Here is a 17,768-nt window from a genome sequence, read left to right as displayed (position 1 = left end):
GCTCACTCACTCTTGCAATTATGGATGCTTTGCCCTGCAAACTCGGGAAGAGGTGTGCCCAGGTGAGTCAACGGCTCAGCAGGTATTTCCTTACCATTTCAACTGCTCAGCTTCTCTCAGACTTCCATGCAGCCATAATTCCAACTGAAGATTCAATACATACCAGAAGAGTTCATTCCCTAATTCACTCTGAGCACAAAACAAAATTGGAAAAAAAAAAACCAACAAAAAAAAACCACGAAAAACCACCTTGATTCAATAAAAAAATTAATTTAATAAAATGCTAACTCTTATTTTGAAAGACACACAATTCATTTTATAGCAGTACAATCCTTTCATTATGCTAAGAGTCACTCTCAAATATATAACCATCAAGCAGTCTGTCTGATCAAGGAAATTCTAATCTGCTGTACAAAAGGCTCATAACAAATGCTGTTGCTGCACTGTCACAATGATGGCTTTACTTGATGCCTTCAGAATATTTTGATAGAACCTCAGAAATTAAGCTGAGAGAAATAGACATCCTTAAAAATGAAACATTCAAACACTGAAGAGAAAATTTTCAAGGAAAAGCTTTGTTACCTTAAATGATAATTGTAACTTTTAAGATTATTTTTCCCAACAGCATAAAAGTCTGCTCTTCAAGCACTAAGCTTAATCCAGAAGTAAATTTTAAAAAGAAGAAGTGATAACACACTTCCTGTTGTGTTTTGTTTTAAGAGCAACTTGCAACCTGAAGCATGCAATCCAACTGTTTTGAAGTTTTAGTATTCCCCTTTTCCCCTTTTTGCAACTTCAATCATCTTCTCTGTATCCCATCATCTTCCCTAACTTTCCAATGGAATCAAACCCCTCGGTGCATTCACTGTTCTGGTGTTTAATTTACTTACCCAATTTGTTTATCCCTAATGCTGAGAATTCATCAGTGCCTGAGTGCTGTACAAAACTCACACCCGCACTTCTCATTTCTGCCTGCACAGAGGTGCTTCTTGCTGCGCACAGTACCTGAGCACTCCCAGTCCTTTCTATACAGCTAGCAGTCTCAAAACAAGTGACTGCTCGCCTTACAAAAAGTGTGAGATACAGGAAAGTTGTGTCTAGCTGTTCACCTCACTCCTTTTCCCCCAGTTCTCTCTCCAGCTCCTCACAATGCTTACCCTTGATTTCAGCCATGCGACGTTTACCTTGAATCCATGCAGACAAAAGGTGGAAGGAGCCAAGGCTACAGCTGAGATGGGACACTACCACAGTTCTCATGAATCTCTCTCTCCTCCTCCGTTGAGAGGGGCAGCAGTGGGAGGAAGGCAGCAGTCAGGGTCACGATGACTTTCAGGAAGCCACGTGTAGACTCTGTGCAGTGCCCAGTGAGAAAGCAGTACTTGAAAGCACACAGCAAGTAGATAAGGTAGCTCTTTATGTAAAGCTGCAATCCTTTTTCCTCCCTCATCACAGAATACACAGCCAAACAGTTATACGCAGATGCACAGCACAGACAAGGGAGCTGAAATCTATAGTCCAGCTGTTTTAAGAGCAGACCAAGTGTCAATGTGTGGAAGGGGGGGACAGATGGGGAGCCTGTGAAGTAGAAAGCCTCACATAGCACTTGAGAAACAGCTTGGGAAAATCCTGTGTGCTCACAAGCTTTCCCAATATAGATTTATTCTCATTTCTTCAATTTTGTTACACACTTTACTAAGTATCAGTATTTTGCAGAACTTTTTTTTTTTTTGTCATCTCAATAGAAAAACTGAAGGGAAACTTTAAGCAAGTCCACAAACTGAAACTGCATATGGTACTGTAATTGGTTTAAATGGCTATATGCTTGTATTACAAATAAAATGAGGTTGCTACCTGAACAAACATAAACAACCACCACCATCCACCCCGCACACCACCAGGAGAACTCCCAAGCTAACTGAGGCTCTCACAGCTACAAGAAGATCAGGTAAATGCAACAAGGCTCGCTCTGCTGCAATGCTGCCATTCAGTGGTGCTTTTTTTGTTGCCTACTCCATTTGACTCTGCCTGTCACTTTACCAGACCTTCCCCAACACTGCCACAGACACCTTGCACTAAATGAGTTACCAACAAACTCCGCAGGTTCAGTAACCTTAGACTTTCTGAATGGTATTTTCATTGAATGATGTAGATAGAATATGTTACCAGGTTTTATTTCAAATTGTTAGTTTTAGCTGCTTTGTGAAAGGAGCTACAAAATATACACTGAAGAAAATGCTTCTTGATCTGGACCAAAATCCTGTTAGACAATAGAACTAGAAACTAAGAAGCATGATTCCTCTCTAAATGGCAATGCTGAGTTTTGCAGAAGGTAAGAAAGAGCCATGTTCTACCACAGCCTGCGTTATCTAATTTCTCATTAGCACTGCAGAAAAACAGCAAGACATACAAGCTTCCTGCTATAGGACATGTTTAGATTTTGCCCAAATAATACCAGAACATCTGAAAAATGTTTAATAGTTTACTTAGGAAAAAGCAATACTTCACGTCTATTTTTCAGGCCTTGAAGTCATTATACTTAAGAAAAACAATCAACTAAAGTACTTAAATGACAGTATTTTCAAAACCCTTAAATCTGGCCCAGTACACCCTTAGCACATTAAGCAACAATGTTAATTATTGTAATTTAGGCATTTAAATGATAATGCCCTTACTACGCCTCAAGGGTAGGCAGGCATCTGAGCACTCTGCACTTTAAAGCAGCTGCACTCTGACTTCATGCTTCTGGTTATATAGAATAAATATACAAGGCATCCCTCCCACTGGAGCTCATCCTCGAGCAAGGTCACAGAGCTCTTTCCAAAGGCTTCTTCTTCAAAGCAGATAAACTTTCTCCTCCCTTTGCTGCCAACAAACAGAACTCATACCTCAAACGCTGCATTAAAAAAGTAAAACTCCAGCGCAGCTGACACTTTCAATTGCTCAAAAATTGCTCCATCAGGAGAACTGGGTCTCTCCACCAGCTAGAGTCCATGTAGCACATGCATTAAACAAAAGAACTTGCTACAGTAATTAAACAAGCCCACTGACACAACTCAGGGACCGGCACTCCAGGCAGCTGTGTGAGTGAATGCACTGCATCCACAACTCCTCTCATTCTGTGCTCATCTCTTACCTACATTCTTTTCTTCCACCCAAGTGAGACATCATCAAGAATGATAAAAAGCAAGAGCTTCCTGTTGAGTGCACATAACTTCAGTACTTCAGTTTGAGATCACTAAAATATCACAGGAACATTGAGCACTGTCAACAGCTATGCAGCACTTTCATCTAGCACAGCTAGGACTTGGTCTTCAACCACAACCACCTCAAGAAAAAGAGTATTTGGGAAACCTCAGCATGAACCCAACGATGGAATAAAATCCTTTTATCCACAAGTACTAACAAGCAGTTACTATTTCTCAAATCTTTCTGTTGACCACAAATGTTTGGGAGACAATATAGTTTCCACTCAGCTTTTCTCACCTATAGAAGAGCCGTCTAAAGCAATATTTAAAGCAGCATTATGTAACATACTTTTTAGACTTAATTTAGGTTGAGGCATGACACCAGCAGACAGATCACTGAAATAATGTAACAAGATTACAGTTCCCTTAACATTAGACTCAAAACTACATCCTCATTATAGGTTTATAGACGATACTAAAAAGCAATTATTTCTGTAAATCTTTTGAAAACAAAACTGCAATATAAATGAAAATATGTTCAACAAGTTTAAATTACAAAATACATCAAAGAGTACAAGTTACAGATCTCACAAGAAAGACTAGTCATCAAGATTCTGTAAGATTACATCATAAAACTTACATCACCATCTAAAAGTCATCCAACATCTACCCTGGGAAGACTCAAAATAAAGCTTTGCAAGAAATGGAAAAGAAAATCAAATGCATTTTCATCTGATCAACCAGGGGAGACCAAATAACCCCACCTATCTGCACATCAGCATACAGGACTGTTGGAGTTCAGGCACATTTACTCTGTGCTATGAAGCAATGATGTCTAGAAGAACATGCAGGAATGCAATCTGATTAAGTAGCTCAAAGAAACCAGGACAGCTGCATAAGGGCAGGTTATGTTTTGGTTGGTCGGTTGCAGGAGGATTCTTTTTTTTTTTTTTTTTTTGGATTCTTTCTTCAATTTCTTTTTTGTTTTAATCAAACTAATGCCTCTCAAGCCCATTTCTGAAACGTTGGGTCAGACTAAGTGAACCTACAGCTAAAAGGCAGATCTATACTAAAGGCAGTGCTGTGCAATAAGATATGTTGTATAACGTGTACTGACTTCAGGAGATGTTCAGTCCACAGGTACCAAAATAGAATACAAGTTTTAAAAGTTGTTATTATAAGTCAACACAACACAAAACACCAAAAGCATTTCCCCTTCCATCTGTGTATAAGTTAAAATCCTACCCAAATGCAGCAGACACAGCCTCAATTTTCTAATTAAAAATCAGACTTACGAACTTAACTAAAAATAAGGCCAATGCTATAGAGCAGCCAAAGAGACTTAGAAACCCACGTGTTTCTATGCTAACATAACAGCAGCCTATGAGATCCTCCTTCCCACCAGACAGGTCTCTGTCCACTGGCACAGGGTTACAAACGATATTGATAGTCCTACCAAAAGTCCTGTTTCAACAGCACAGTTGTAGCGTTACCTTTTGTCAGCTAATTACACAGATTCCAAAACCAGATATTCTCTATCTATGATGATTTCTATTCCTGCCTCTTCCAGAAACTCTGGAATACGCAGTCGAGGAAAAGTTCTCAAAGAGGAAGATTTAAAATACCAATTTCCTCTTTGAGCTTTTAAAAAGGAAGTCGTGGTTGAGAGCTGTAAGTGAAAGTGTTATTTCCAGCCCTATGGAACTAGGAGCATTACTACATCGTCTTTTATCTGGAACTGCTTTTCTAACAAGAAAATCTCTACCTGACACATTCTGCTGGGAATGGTACAGATGCACTGAAGTTCTAGACCTTCAGAACATACATGAATTGAGACAACAGCAACACAGAGTAACAGCCTACCTAGCAAGCACTGGATTCTGTCCTCAGAAATCATTTTGATCAAAGTAGCTACAGATTAAATTCTATACCTTAAATTCTACCCCACGTCCACGGTCCTACCTTGGAGCTCAGGATTGGGCGAGGTGACTTCCAGCATCACTTGCCCTGTGACAATGCGTCCTTGCCACACAATTCAGTGGTGGTCATTCACAGAACTGTAACTTCCTTCAAAGCAGATGCTGTCCTAACTTTGCACAATGACTTACAGCCCCGGAATCCATAGAAACAAAAAACATTTCAACAAATTCATAGTTTGCCCCTTGATAATATGTGGTTATACTAATTCCAGCTAGCCTTAAAATCCCTCTGTCATTTAGCAAATGGAGTCCCTGTAATGATAGCGAGAAAATAACAAGGGGCCACACTACCTATCAAGATCAAAGACTAGAACAGCTTGTCTGCAGAATGGATTCTTTCACATACAAATATTAAAAAAACTTGACTTTCCTCCCCCAAACAAAATTTAGAATAGGAAGAATTGCAAATAATTCATTAATCTTCATGAAAAACCATATTTTTCTAGCAGTTGGAAAAAATAAATCTAAATGTAGAAATGCTAGAATGAAATTGCAAGTAATAGCACTGCCAGAAATGATTTACAATGCTACAAACCTTAAGTTCATTCACCTATTATAGCCAACAGCCAAATCAGGAGCTGTCAATTAATTGCACCAGAAATTATGGGGAAAGTCACCAGAAATTTAAAAGGCAAACAGAAGCAAAAATCCCAGCTTTGCACAGCCAGGAGATTTGGCTTCTACCCTTACTGTTAAGTATGACACGGCAAGAAAAAGCAATTCAATAATAGAAAACAAGTCATCAAAATCTGCTTTTCTGCAGAGGGGCAAGAAACGAAAACCTTTTAGAGTGTATTAATAATATTTCATCATTGAAAATGCATCACATTTTTAGAAAATCTGTACGTAAACTTAATCTTGCTCAATATCCAGAAAAGGACCAACTCCACAAAGTGCCAGCTGAGAAAATAAAATGCCATTCCAGGTGACACCAGTGGTACACGCACATCGCAGCCAGTACCCAATGCCTTCCAAATACGCAGTACAAATATTTATTTGGCCTCTAATAAAGGTTTTCTTCTCTGATTTGAAACATGGGCATTTCTATTCTTTCCTTTAAATACACCACAAACATCCACAACTTTTATATCTTCAGCTCTTGCATTCATTTTCTTTCTTATGGAAGAGACATTACAGTAACAAAGAGAACAAACAGAACTGAACTATTAACCAGCACACAACTTGGCTTGGCAAAGATACTGTAAGTTCTTCATGCCCTTACCTATAAGAAGCACTGGGATTTGCCAAGGATAATCAATTTTTACATTTTGCAAATGTTGTCCTACTGCTAGTGTTCACCGTGCTTTGTCACTCAACCAGTGTTAATTCAGCATTTTGGACTTTTTCTACCATAAGGCTGCTGGAAGTTCAGTTTCTTCAAGAGTGAAGTAAACTCTGGGACATTGCTTAATCCAGTGTGCGTGCCTGGTGCAACACAACACAAAAATTGAATCTGGTCGACATCTGGCTCCACCACAGCCATCTTACTGCTCTGTGGCAGGCAGATAGATGCTCTTGCAGGGGTTTATGGAATTACAGACCTCTCTACCTTTCTACCTGAGGTTCCCAGTTGCAAACCAGACAAAAAAGGCTTGCCTATGCTTGATTTCTGCCAGCCTTCCTCCATTGGTCCTACTACAAGAACAAATACCTCTGAGAAGACAGACAAGTTGAGAACACCAACGATTTGCCACAGTAGGACTTCACTAAGCTTCAGTCATGCTGAGTCCAAACACAGCATGTTAGAAGTACCAACAGAAAGCAATTATTGATCTGACCAGTAAACAAACAAACCCATGGACAACCACATAATTTAGTAGCCATGTGGGACAGCAGAGTCCAGCTGTGCCACTTAGAGTTGATTTCAATTACTTTCATTAGACAGTGAAGCAACCTAAACTTCTCAAGCTCAGTAAGAAAAAATTAGAGGGCAAGGACAAACCAAAAGTATTTTCCCAATGCCAAATAAGTCTGCCTGCTAAAGATGAATGGATCACTGCAAACAACACACGCAAGTTTTTCAAATTAAAACTTTAAAAAATGTATTTAATCAAAGTGGTTTAAGAAGCAAAGTCTTACATTTGTAAGCATGGGACCAGGAGCGAACCCAAACCACGCCACTGGAGGCCTAAGGAAAACACATTAACCAGCCTTTATCGCTGCTAAGTAACGTAATTCATTTGAGGTTTGTAAAAATTCATTTCAAATACAAAAGGGATTTTTGTTTGTTTTTAAAACCTAATCGATGTGTTGGTGTTCCTGGCACAGCACAGATGTACCATGACTGCAATGGATCAGCTCCAAGAATTACAATATTAGCTCTGCAGCACTGGCTCTCGATGGTATCACTGCAGGGAAATCCTTTCGGCAGCCGCTCACCTCGGCGCTAAATGGCCGGCCGCCCTTCTGCACCGCACTCTGCTACCAGCAGTTTGGTGTCGTTTGCCCAAACGCAGCTGCCCGCCCCGTGCCGGCCTTACAGCATGCCAGCATAAAACTGGGTAGATCATTCAGGGCGATCATCACTTGCATAAAAATATTAATGTGTATCTGTGAGGACTGGCTGATCTCGCCGCTCTCTGCAAAATTTAACCTTGGAACATTATGGAACATCTCCGTCTCGCAGGGCACTCAGAACAAACAACATCTGGAAGATAAAGTGCCTCTCGACAGACACTGCAGCCTGTGAGCAGAAAGCACCACTGAAAATAGTGAAAGCACTGTTCAGCTCTCAAAGACAACAATTGTAACAAAGATGAAGAGGTATTAGAGGAAAATAAACAGCAGACGCAGCACCTACCTAAAGAAATGCTACTGAAACACGAGAAATGAAGCAGCTCTTACGTAGATCAGTGCCAAGCAGAGCAGAGTATCATAGAGAATCTCTACAGGACACAGCAGCAACAATCTCTCATGAAAACCCCACAGACCCAGCTGCCGGTTTCCACATCTAAGTTTTATGAAACAGAATTATCCAAACACTTCTGTACAAACACCACGTCCAGAAAAATTGCCCTACACTTCTTGAACCTTGCCAAATTTGTGACCTCCACACAACATCAGGCATAACACTGAGAACAACACCATTCCTTTTTTTTTTTTTTTTGCACAGTCAAGATACTGGTATCCCATGTACAAGAAAAAAAAAAACAACCAAGCTTCCAACTTGTTTACCAATGAATTTCCTCAGTTGGTCGTGTAAATTGGATGCAGGACCCTAGACACGACCTAACAAAATACTATGGGAGATAACAACAAGGGCAGAGCCAGTGGTTACAACCCAGTCTTACCTTTCTTACTACTCTGGCACACGGCTGAGCACTGTCGCTCTGCCACGCACACCAGGACCTACACAAGACATCTCACCAGAGATTATTTAGCCCTGCAAAGTCACCAAGTCACCTTCTCCTTCACATGCCCAGAGATGTGTTCCAAAACTTGTTGCAAGATTTTCCCAGGCACCAACACACAGCTGAACCACCTGCACAGCCCTGGCTGTGCCTTTAGGGTCGGGGTTCTTTCGTTTTCTTTGAAGATGGTGCTCCCTACAGGGAACACTCTTTCACACCTTTATTTCACATAATTTAAGGCCAGAAGCCATGAAGTACTGCCTTAATGAATTTTATCTGCTACCATATTGACTATTTGGCCTTTAATCTACTAATTAGCACTCCTGTAACCAAGATAACACGAGCCTGTTTAACTCAATTACTACCCACACCAAATTACATGAAAACAGCAGTGTTAGCTGCCATTCTACCAGGAAAACTTGTGCCTATGCAATTTTCTTCAGTTAAAGATGGCCAACAGTTCATTGTCCTTTTGGTATAAAACAATCCTTTATTTCCTATACAGTTGAATTCTCTGCTATGAAAGCCACTCCCATTAATCAGCCTAAGGCACTGGATTAAGCAAGAAATGTTTTTTTTTTAAAGTCTGAATACGCAGGAAATCCACTTTTTTCTGCCAAAAGCCTATCAAGCATTCCAGCCTAGAAGTCACATGCAAGCTATCAAACGTTCTCAACTTGCTTATTAAATACATATAACATACACCACAAGAAAATCAGGTTTAAGACTATCCCAATTAAGCACTTAGAGTTCCTGCCCTTTGCAGTGACAGAAGCTGAGGAAGCGCTGCATGCTTTCATCTGCTCTGATTCACACTTCTCAGAACACTGCTTGCTCAGCACTGCATCCACTTCCTACGTACCTGGTGACTGCTCTTACAGGCCTTTCTCACAAAGATTCATTCACCCGTAACTACTGCCCCCACCACCCCCCATCCTAAATAAATTAATAATAAATAATCAAGCCTAAGCCTGAGATTCTAATTGTCCTGCTCTGTGAAAAACCTACGATTAAAGGACACATCACACTGCTTCTATAAACACAAGCAAGAAGAGACGTTATGCTGTTTTTCTATAAATCCACTACTAAGCACAAAAACAATCAAAAACCTGAGTACAAGTTTCCCCTCCATTCCTTCCACATTTATGTGTTGTCAGGTTTACATGAAACATTTCAAAAGACAAATGCAACTTTAAATACCTATTTTTAATTATTGTTTTCTTGATGTCTCGAAGACTCATCCCACTTTTATCATTAATAATGCTGGTGTGACACAGGCATTATCTCCTCAGTACAGGCAGCTTGTTGCACATATGAACTGCCCTTACACTAAATAAACACTGGCATGTCTCAACCCACAATAATTAACTACATTAATGTATTTATATAATTTGCTTCATCTTAAGGTTGCCTCTGCCTCAAGAAGTTTACTAACTAGTTTTCTAGCCAATATTTACTGATGCTCCCTCTCCCCAATTTTCACTCTTCCCTACAGATTATGCTGATACAATTATTTACAGACTATGTAGCACACACAGGACCATTCATATGATTCACTAAAACAAAACAAACACGACTCCAAACCCTCAAGGAAAAACCAGCAGCACAGCAGAAAGGAGGCTTGAGAGGCAGCAGAGAGCACAGACAGGGAATGCAGGAATCTGCTATTGCCATCGAAGCACACCGCTTACCAGCGCCTGGCCCCAGATGATTCATGAACTATTTTTACATTTCTCAAGGATTCCTCTTTGTTATTAAGTTAACATTTCAAGGTCTTATCTCTCAAAAAAGCAAAATTGGTAAGAGTCTTATTGATAAGCTTCTAAGAAATGTTTACAACTGCTACAGCAAAAACAACTCACGCAGATCCAAATATATATCATTGATAGGGTAATGACACATTCCTACATGAGGTATATGTAGAAGTTCTGTAAACAATGGTAATAAACATTCCTGCATGCAAATATTCTGGCATAATTTATGTTTTTGTTTATTCATTTAAAACACCACAGCATTTTAAGCAGCTTTTGTGATTCAAGATGAAGATCGCATTTACCATCACCCACCTTTTCCCAGGAGCACTTCATATTCTCTTTCATTGCATTTCCCATCCCCCTCACCTCCGTTCTCCCAAAATTCACCACTGTTGCCATGAACCAAACGGAATCCAAAACTCTGTGTTCTGCTTTATCAATTCTTCCTGCCTTTTGCAATGCTCCGACATGTAAAACGAACAGCAATACATCCCTGTGCATCATCTGAAACCCCACTCTTTATTTAGTTATCACTATGGCTACTGATCCAGATACTCATTTGCGCAATTTTCATCAAGATTCCCCCATCAACTTCTCACATGATGGTATTTCAAGAGCTATCACATGTTGCCATCTTATTTACTACTACCGAGTTGCTATTTTAGATCAGCTAAAGATAAAGGGAATAAGCATATCATTTTTGACATGTGTTAGAGGAGCCAAAGCAAACTAAAAATTTAAGAAGATCACTAAACAACATCTAGGTCTCTTTTGAGCTCTTCTGTGAGTTAGCAGGTTTGCTCAACACTCCATGTTTTCTCAAATTAAACCACCTTTAATATACCTGGAGTAATTATAGCCATCACAGGGCACATGAGGGTCTTAAAATGCTTATAAATCAATAGAAAGCTGTATGTACAATACTTTCAAATTTAAAACCAGTACAATAAAGTAAAACCTTTTACTCTGAGTCAAAAAATGGTTAGAAACTAAGCTTACACTAAAAATAGCTATATTTCACACACCTAAGTTCTTAAGAGTTCTTAAGAATGCATATCATAAACACTATAGAGCCAAAACAATATTTTTAATGAATCACAGATAGCAGTTCACACAATTACATGTGAGTAACTTGAAAGCCATGCCATAACCCAGCCTCAAGAAATTAAACGCTTGTCTTGTCCCATCATGCCCAGGTGTTGCATAACAGGGGATAGCTAACAATGGAAGGTTTAAGAACTTTGTTCTACTGCTCTTCATGCTGTGTCACACTACTAAAAAACACAGCATTAATTACTGGCTTCATTATTCCTAAAATCAAGAGCTACCCTGACCACATTTCACAGAAGGGCAATGCAGGGAAGCTAAAAAAGGAGCTAATTCGTAGCAGGTGGAGTTTCAGGCTGTAACATCAACACATTTGGAAGAAAATAACAGTGCTGAGCAACTGAAATCTGCACTTCGTCCTCTTCTTGCTGAAATTTAAAATTAACTTCACAGTTATTAAGTAAAATGGCTTTACTTGTCCCAGTTCATACCCTAGTGGACAAAGCACGCACTACAGAGCCCGTGTATTTCACATAACAACACAGCTACTGCCCTTCTGAGGCAAACGGTGGCAGGTTAATACAACACTGAATGTATTTTAATACCATTTCCACTAGCAATGAGAAAATACCTTGTATGCCTCTGCTACATCCCCACTATCTACCGGATCCAAACAAGACAAGCTATATATGATTTCAAGAATGTAGGAAGAGTGCCACACAAACCCAGCATGCTTTTAAACCTGCTTTCTGATAGCTCCTCACAATGGGCTTTATTTATATGCTCAGACAATCATTTCTCTATATTTGAAAAAAAAAAAAAATATTGCACCACATCATTCACACAAGTCTGCGCTTTCAGATTTGTAATTACCTCAAAATCACTCCAGTTATCATTACTGCTAGCGTTAAGTACCTTTAAGAACAAGCTGAGTTTCTGCTTGGTAAGAAATTATCAACTTATTAGATAATTAATCACTAGCTACAACACAATCCTTCCACACACAGCCATATTTACTGCAGTGAAATGAAAGCGATCTGCAACATCTGGGGACTTGTTAAAATAAATAAGTTTACTATTTTTAAATAAAGCAAGCAAAACATCTTACCTTGCCTGTCTTGTGATCAAACCAGACAAGTGCATGGTTCCTGGACAGCACCTTACAGTCAAAAGTCGCATTATTCTGAGCTGGCCGGCAGCGAGCCACAGAGCGGCCGATCTTGACGGGCTCATCCAGGTAGACATGACGCTCCTGAAACGGATGGGAGTTGGGGCGGCAGGTGAAGATGGCCAAGGCTGAAGGCATCGAGGACAGATTGGAGTTGCCACACGAACCAGAGACGAAGAGAACCTCTTCTGATGCAGATGCAGATCGTCCTCCACAATTTTTAAGCCAAACCTCCACAGCAAGTTTACATTAAAGCACGACAAACATTATCGCATACAAGAGGCCTAACAACTCATTGTTTCAGTGTGTAAACTAATTCTGGCAATAATCCAGTGAAAAAGCCCCATTATGTCTCTTAACAACATCAGCGGTGGCCCAGAAAATGTCTAAAACGTACCACTTTCAATCCATCCTCCTCTGGAAGAACAGGAACAAGCATCTGATTTCTTCAGAGAGAAGGAAAGGCTCCTCGACAGAAGGAGAGAACGTCTTAAATCCAGGCGGATGAGTCATACAAATACTTTTGTTTGGGACCTCAACTGCCTCCCTTGTTTTCCCCCTTCCGTAAACAACGCTGACCACCGCACCATGGAAGCAAGGAGAGGTTTATGGAAGGGGGAAAAGGAACGGCGTCCTCCCTCAGAGCGCAGTGAGCAGGAAGACGGCCGCAGAGCCCGCACTCCGCAGCGGGGACCGGGTCGCGTCACAGGGCAGTCCGCATCTCACCATCTTCGCGCATTAAAGCGGACGGGCGCTCCTCGGGCCGGGCTACCGGAGAAACACCGCTTTCCTCCCCGACCGCAGATAAAGCCCAAGCGCCCTACGGCCCCGCGTGGCCGCTCGGAGCTCGCCGAGGCACGGAGAAGCTCGCGTCTCCTCTCTCAGGGCCAGGCCGGCGGGCGGCTCGCTGGGCCCCGGGCGCGCCGTCAGCTCGCTGCGTCTCCGGGTCGCCGCCGGCGGGTAGGGGTCGCAGGGCAGCTCCGAGAAGCGCCTCCGAAGCCACCGGCGCGGGGAGCGGCGCTCCGGGCGGGGAGTCGGGGGGGGGGGGGGTGGACGCGCGGCTCCGCTCAGCCCCTCCGCAGGTGGCCGCTCACGGGGGGCCGCACAGAGCCTCCTCCGCCCGCCGAGCGCGGCTCCTTCGGGCCCGGCGCTGTGAGAGGGCCCGGCGGCCGGGCCCGCTCGGTAGCTCTGCCTCTCAAGCAGCCGCCGACCGCGAAAACTTTCCTCCGACCTGCGGAGCCGAAAACAAGCCGGGTCAGACGCGTTCCCCGCCCGGCGCGGCCCCGCGCACCTCCCCCCGGCCCGGCGGCGCCCGGCCCCGAAGGAGCCGCGGGGCGCGGCGAAGCCCCGCTCCCTCCCTTACCTTCGGCGCAGCGGCCGCCATAGTGACTGGAAACCTACCCGGCGTAACAGCCGCGGCGCTGCCGGGGAGGGGCGGGGGTCGGAGGGCGGAGCCGTCCTCAGCGGGGCCCCGATCATAGGGAAGGCGCGGCGGCCGCCCCCAGCCGCGGAGCGGGATTCTGCGCAGCCGCGAACCCGCTTCCCGCACCTGCGCGCTGCGCCGCGCGAAGCCGTGGCCGGGGCGGAAGCCCGCCTTTCGGGTGCGCGGCGTGGGGCTCTGAGGGCGGGCGGCGGGGCGAGGGTTCGGGCGGGCCGCCGCGAAGGGGAGGAGAAGGAGGGGCGGCCACGAAAGGGCGCGGCCGGGGCTGCCTGCAGGTGGGAGGCGGGTCTGCGAGGGGAGCGGGGCCCCGGCGGGCGCCGTCTCTCGGCGCGCTGCTCGGCTCCGCCCGCTCTCCTCTGCTTGGCGCCTGCGGCGGCGCCCGCCGTTCTCTCAAGGTCACGCGGTGGCCGGCGCGGAACGGGGCTCTCCGGTCCCGATTCGTTCATGAGTCAGTCTGTATAAAGCAAACGAGCGGAGATTGTTTGATACGAGAGACGTGGTGGAGCTGCGCCAGAGCTGTAATTACCTCGTGCCGAGGGGTTGGGATCAGGGGGAGGTGTTCCGTGGGGCCCGGCAGCCCTGGGATGCAGAAGTGGCGCCGGGCCAGGCAGGGCAGCCAGCAGTGTGAGAAATGGGCAGCGCTCGAGGTAAGGCTGCAAAGTGCATCAGAAGGAATGGTTACAGGAAGATCTCAGGGTCTTCTTCATTTTTTTCTTCCTCTTTTTTCGTTCTGTTTGTTGTCGGGGGGAAGCTTGATGCGTTGCAGCCTTGTTCTCTGTTCTTCCAATGATACAAAGGAGAAAAAAAAAAAAAAAAGTGAAACCAGGCCATAACGTCTGAATTTGAAACAAGGAAATGAAATCCAAGAGGAGAGATAAGTCTGATATCTGAGGATAAAAGCAGACCAATACATGGAAACTTTGGAACTGTTGATTAGTAATTTTCAGCTCTATTCATGGAAGCAAAGCCAGCTATTGCTTCATAGCTTTCATGAGTCTTCTAGTCTGTAAAAGGTTACAGCTGTGACAACTGTGTTTCTAATTTACTCGTTTTTAGAACGAGTGGCATTTTGGTACATCTCTTGTTTGTAGCATGCGGGGTGCCGTAGTTTATCAAAAGGAGAAAAGGAGCATAAAAGGAGGATGGGAAAGCAGAGAAATGAAGTCCATCAGGAGTTACACCCAAGGGAAAGAGCAGAAGTAGAAATAATTGATAATATTTGGAATTGGAAAAGGATAAAAAGCAGCAGCAACAAATGCTACTGTAGGTGTTGGAATGAAAATAATGTTTTTGAGAGTGTGGCTTGTGTTTTTATATGTCTGTTTAATGGAGAAAGGAATTGAAAGTCAAATTCAAGATGGAGAAGAAGCATTAGAATCTAGGGAGAGTAAGAATGAAAAGAGCTGAGTCGCAGTAAAGGTAAACAGCTGAGCAGTGGATGCATTTAACTAACATTCTCTCTAAGTATTTATATTTTTGCAGGTCCGATTATTGAGAAGCAAATGTGTTTCACACTGCATTATCTGTACAGTATCTTAAGGTCTTTTGTGACCAGTTGAATAAAAGAGTATCCTAAGTTTACATGTCCTTTAAACTCTAAGACCCTGTCACATATATTATGATATCCTGAACTTCTTCAGTCCCTCAGAGAGATCCCATTATGACGACCCCAGGGGGCATCCAATGGCACATGCCAACTGCTCAGTGCCTTTGGTGCTGCCAGGTGCCTCAGTGAACAGCAGAGTTCTGCCTGTTTTCATCAGGGGCCCTAACCTGAGCCCTCCTCTGCATGACTGACGGCTCCCAGGGAAGTTGGATGGATATAGATCTCTTTCAGACTCTTGTACTGCTATTTCAAATTGTCTAATGAGCTCAGAACTTAGGTACAGGCTCATACATAAGTTAAAGTACAAAGATGGTTTCATTCTGGATTGAAGATACGAACTGTCACTTGGGTGTTTTATGAAGTCTTTGATGCTTATCAGGTACTGCCCATCTTTGAACTGTGGAAGGGAACAGGTGGATGAAAACAGTTAAGTACCAAGTGCTCATGCACTGCACTCTGCAGGAGTAAGGAAGACCTGTAAGCATGTGCTTCTCTTCTGCAAACCAGTGTTTGGCGTAAAATGCAGAGGGGCAGTAGCTGTGGCGGCCATGTTAGGTAAGGGCAGCAAGATGCCGCTTGGTTAATGGGCAGGAAGTCCATGAAATGTAATGATAGCCATCGTAACTGAGGGCAGAACAGCCTGCTCTATAGCCATCTTGGATAAGGGAAATGGAAGGGAGGTGACTTGTATTTGTCCCCAAAAGAACTGGTGTTTGTTTCAGAAACGTGAGTTTGAACTTCTGCACACACCTGCCAAACATCTGGATTTTGGATTGAGTGTATGAGCTTGAAGGAAAAATCCTTTAGTTCTGATGACTTACTGAAAAATAAGATCTTCTGTTGAAGGGTGCTTGCTCAGAGTTCTGAATTAACTGTGACTCCTAAAGGAGGAGAACAGTGAGCATCATTATGGACAACTCCGTTCATATTTCTGAATATCGTGTAATGGTGATCTAGAGGGCTACCAAAACATTGTTAGGTTACAGTTCTTATTGAGGTGTTGTTGTGAAATAATTGCTTGGTGGGAAGTCTTGACTCAAGATAAGCTGTTAGGTGTGGAAGGAATGAGGTGTGCTGTGTGAAAGAAGTTCCGTTTGCAGTGTAAACAGTAAGATGCAAATTGAAAATGAAAGCACAATTTAAAAAAAAGTTGAAGGTGTGCAGTTTTCTATTGAATTTCTCATCCCTGGAACATCAGCAGTTTACTAAATTGGTTTTTCATTGATTTCCAGGAGCACAACAAATTGTGTGGGTAATTGCACTATCTGCAGCCGTACCAATCTTTAAAACATGACTGTCTATAAAGGCATTTACTGTCATGTAGGGCAAAATGGGAACATAAAGCAAAGTTTGGACTTGTATCCACATCCCAATGTGACGCATTTTGCCAAGGAAGCTTCCTCAGAAGCAGCAGAATTAAGCAGAACTGTAAAAAAGTGACAAATCGTTTCAGAGCAGTAGATTCTTGTGAATGTGTCGGTTTGGATGGTAACAGGCTATGGTGCCAAAGTTCATAGCAATCACTTCTTGTCCGCTAGAGGGCTGGGGGAAGACAGGCTGGCTCACACTCAGTTTGCTGATCTGTAGTTGCTTTTTAGGTGCAGTGACTGAAAATACATTATTCTTGAATGGGACAAGTGGTCTCACAAAATAAGTTGAACAAGGAATGGTGATAATGCTGTGACAACGTGGTGATTCTCTGGGCAGTTTGTTAAAATATACTGCTTGTGGTTCTCAATAAAGTGTACAATATTCTGAGTGTGCATGATAGCGAGCATCTTTGGACAGCCGCAGCACTGAATGGCGTCGTTTCAGCACATCAGTACAGCAATAATCCTATTGGAATTTTCAGCTGTGTGTTGTTTGTAGGAGCTGCTGAATGCGTATGTGTGCTTTCTGCAAATGTTTCCTCTAGCAGTGTATTTCTGTTATTGCATGAGAAGTAAATGGAGCAAGAATGACCTCTCTCAATGATCTGTACTGGAAAATAACAACAGGTATTAGCTAATAGCTTACTTGCTATTTCGTGATTGTGTTAATAAAGAGCCAAATTATCCTAAATAAAGACCTTTGGAAAAACAAAGCCTGGGATATATCTAAGAGCTAATTTACCTTTTAGTTTTGCCTGCGAACTTTGCTGCTCAGTGTTTGAAGCGCTGTGTGTGAACAGCTTTTGTCAAAGATTCGGGGTGGTCACACTGCTGTGTGAGTGAAAAGAATCTGACTGCTGATCTTTGC

The 17,768-nt window shown here is 43.0% G+C and overlaps 2 protein-coding genes across 42 annotated transcripts in view; both read right to left on the bottom strand.

The window, feature by feature from the left end:
* The window catches only part of SLMAP (sarcolemma associated protein), a 75,616-nt gene extending 62,321 nt beyond the window's left edge, over positions 1–13,295 (bottom strand). For 40 of the 41 annotated variants that reach the window (XM_052679114.1, XM_052679113.1, XM_052679133.1 and 37 more), the window contains exon 1: positions 12,424–13,295. In XM_052679114.1, the coding sequence (XP_052535074.1) occupies positions 12,424–12,621 (198 nt within the window). In that variant the 5' untranslated portion in view covers positions 12,622–13,295. Of the gene's footprint in view, positions 1–1,157; positions 1,179–12,423 lie in introns of those variants that run through there. The other variant, XM_052679155.1, reaches the window with a different exon arrangement.
* On the bottom strand, positions 13,252–14,370 carry LOC128078643 (basic proline-rich protein-like). Its single transcript, XM_052679031.1, has 2 exons — positions 13,847–14,370; positions 13,252–13,714 (listed from the first exon to the last, which is right to left on the bottom strand). Exons 1-2 carry the CDS (start codon positions 14,368–14,370, stop codon positions 13,252–13,254), a joined length of 987 nt encoding a protein of 328 aa, XP_052534991.1.
* Positions 14,371–17,768: the final 3,398 nt, after the last annotated feature.

The sequence above is a fragment of the Tympanuchus pallidicinctus genome, unplaced genomic scaffold (genome assembly GCF_026119805.1).
Source record: "Tympanuchus pallidicinctus isolate F22 unplaced genomic scaffold, pur_lepc_1.0 scaffold17, whole genome shotgun sequence".
Lineage (NCBI taxonomy): Eukaryota > Metazoa > Chordata > Aves > Galliformes > Phasianidae > Tympanuchus > Tympanuchus pallidicinctus.
This window is presented reverse-complemented; position numbering and strand designations above follow the sequence as displayed.

What these genes read in the sequence shown, in the direction of transcription:
- LOC128078643 (XM_052679031.1), bottom strand. Translation starts at nt 14,370, where the DNA reads ATGAACGAATCGGGACCGGAGAGCCCCGTTCCGCGCCGGCCACCGCGT. An exon ending in TGGCGGCCGCTGCGCCGAAG is followed by an intron (nt 13,715 to 13,846) that starts GTAAGGGAGGGA and finishes TCGGCTCCGCAG; the next exon opens with GTCGGAGGAAAGTTTTCGCG.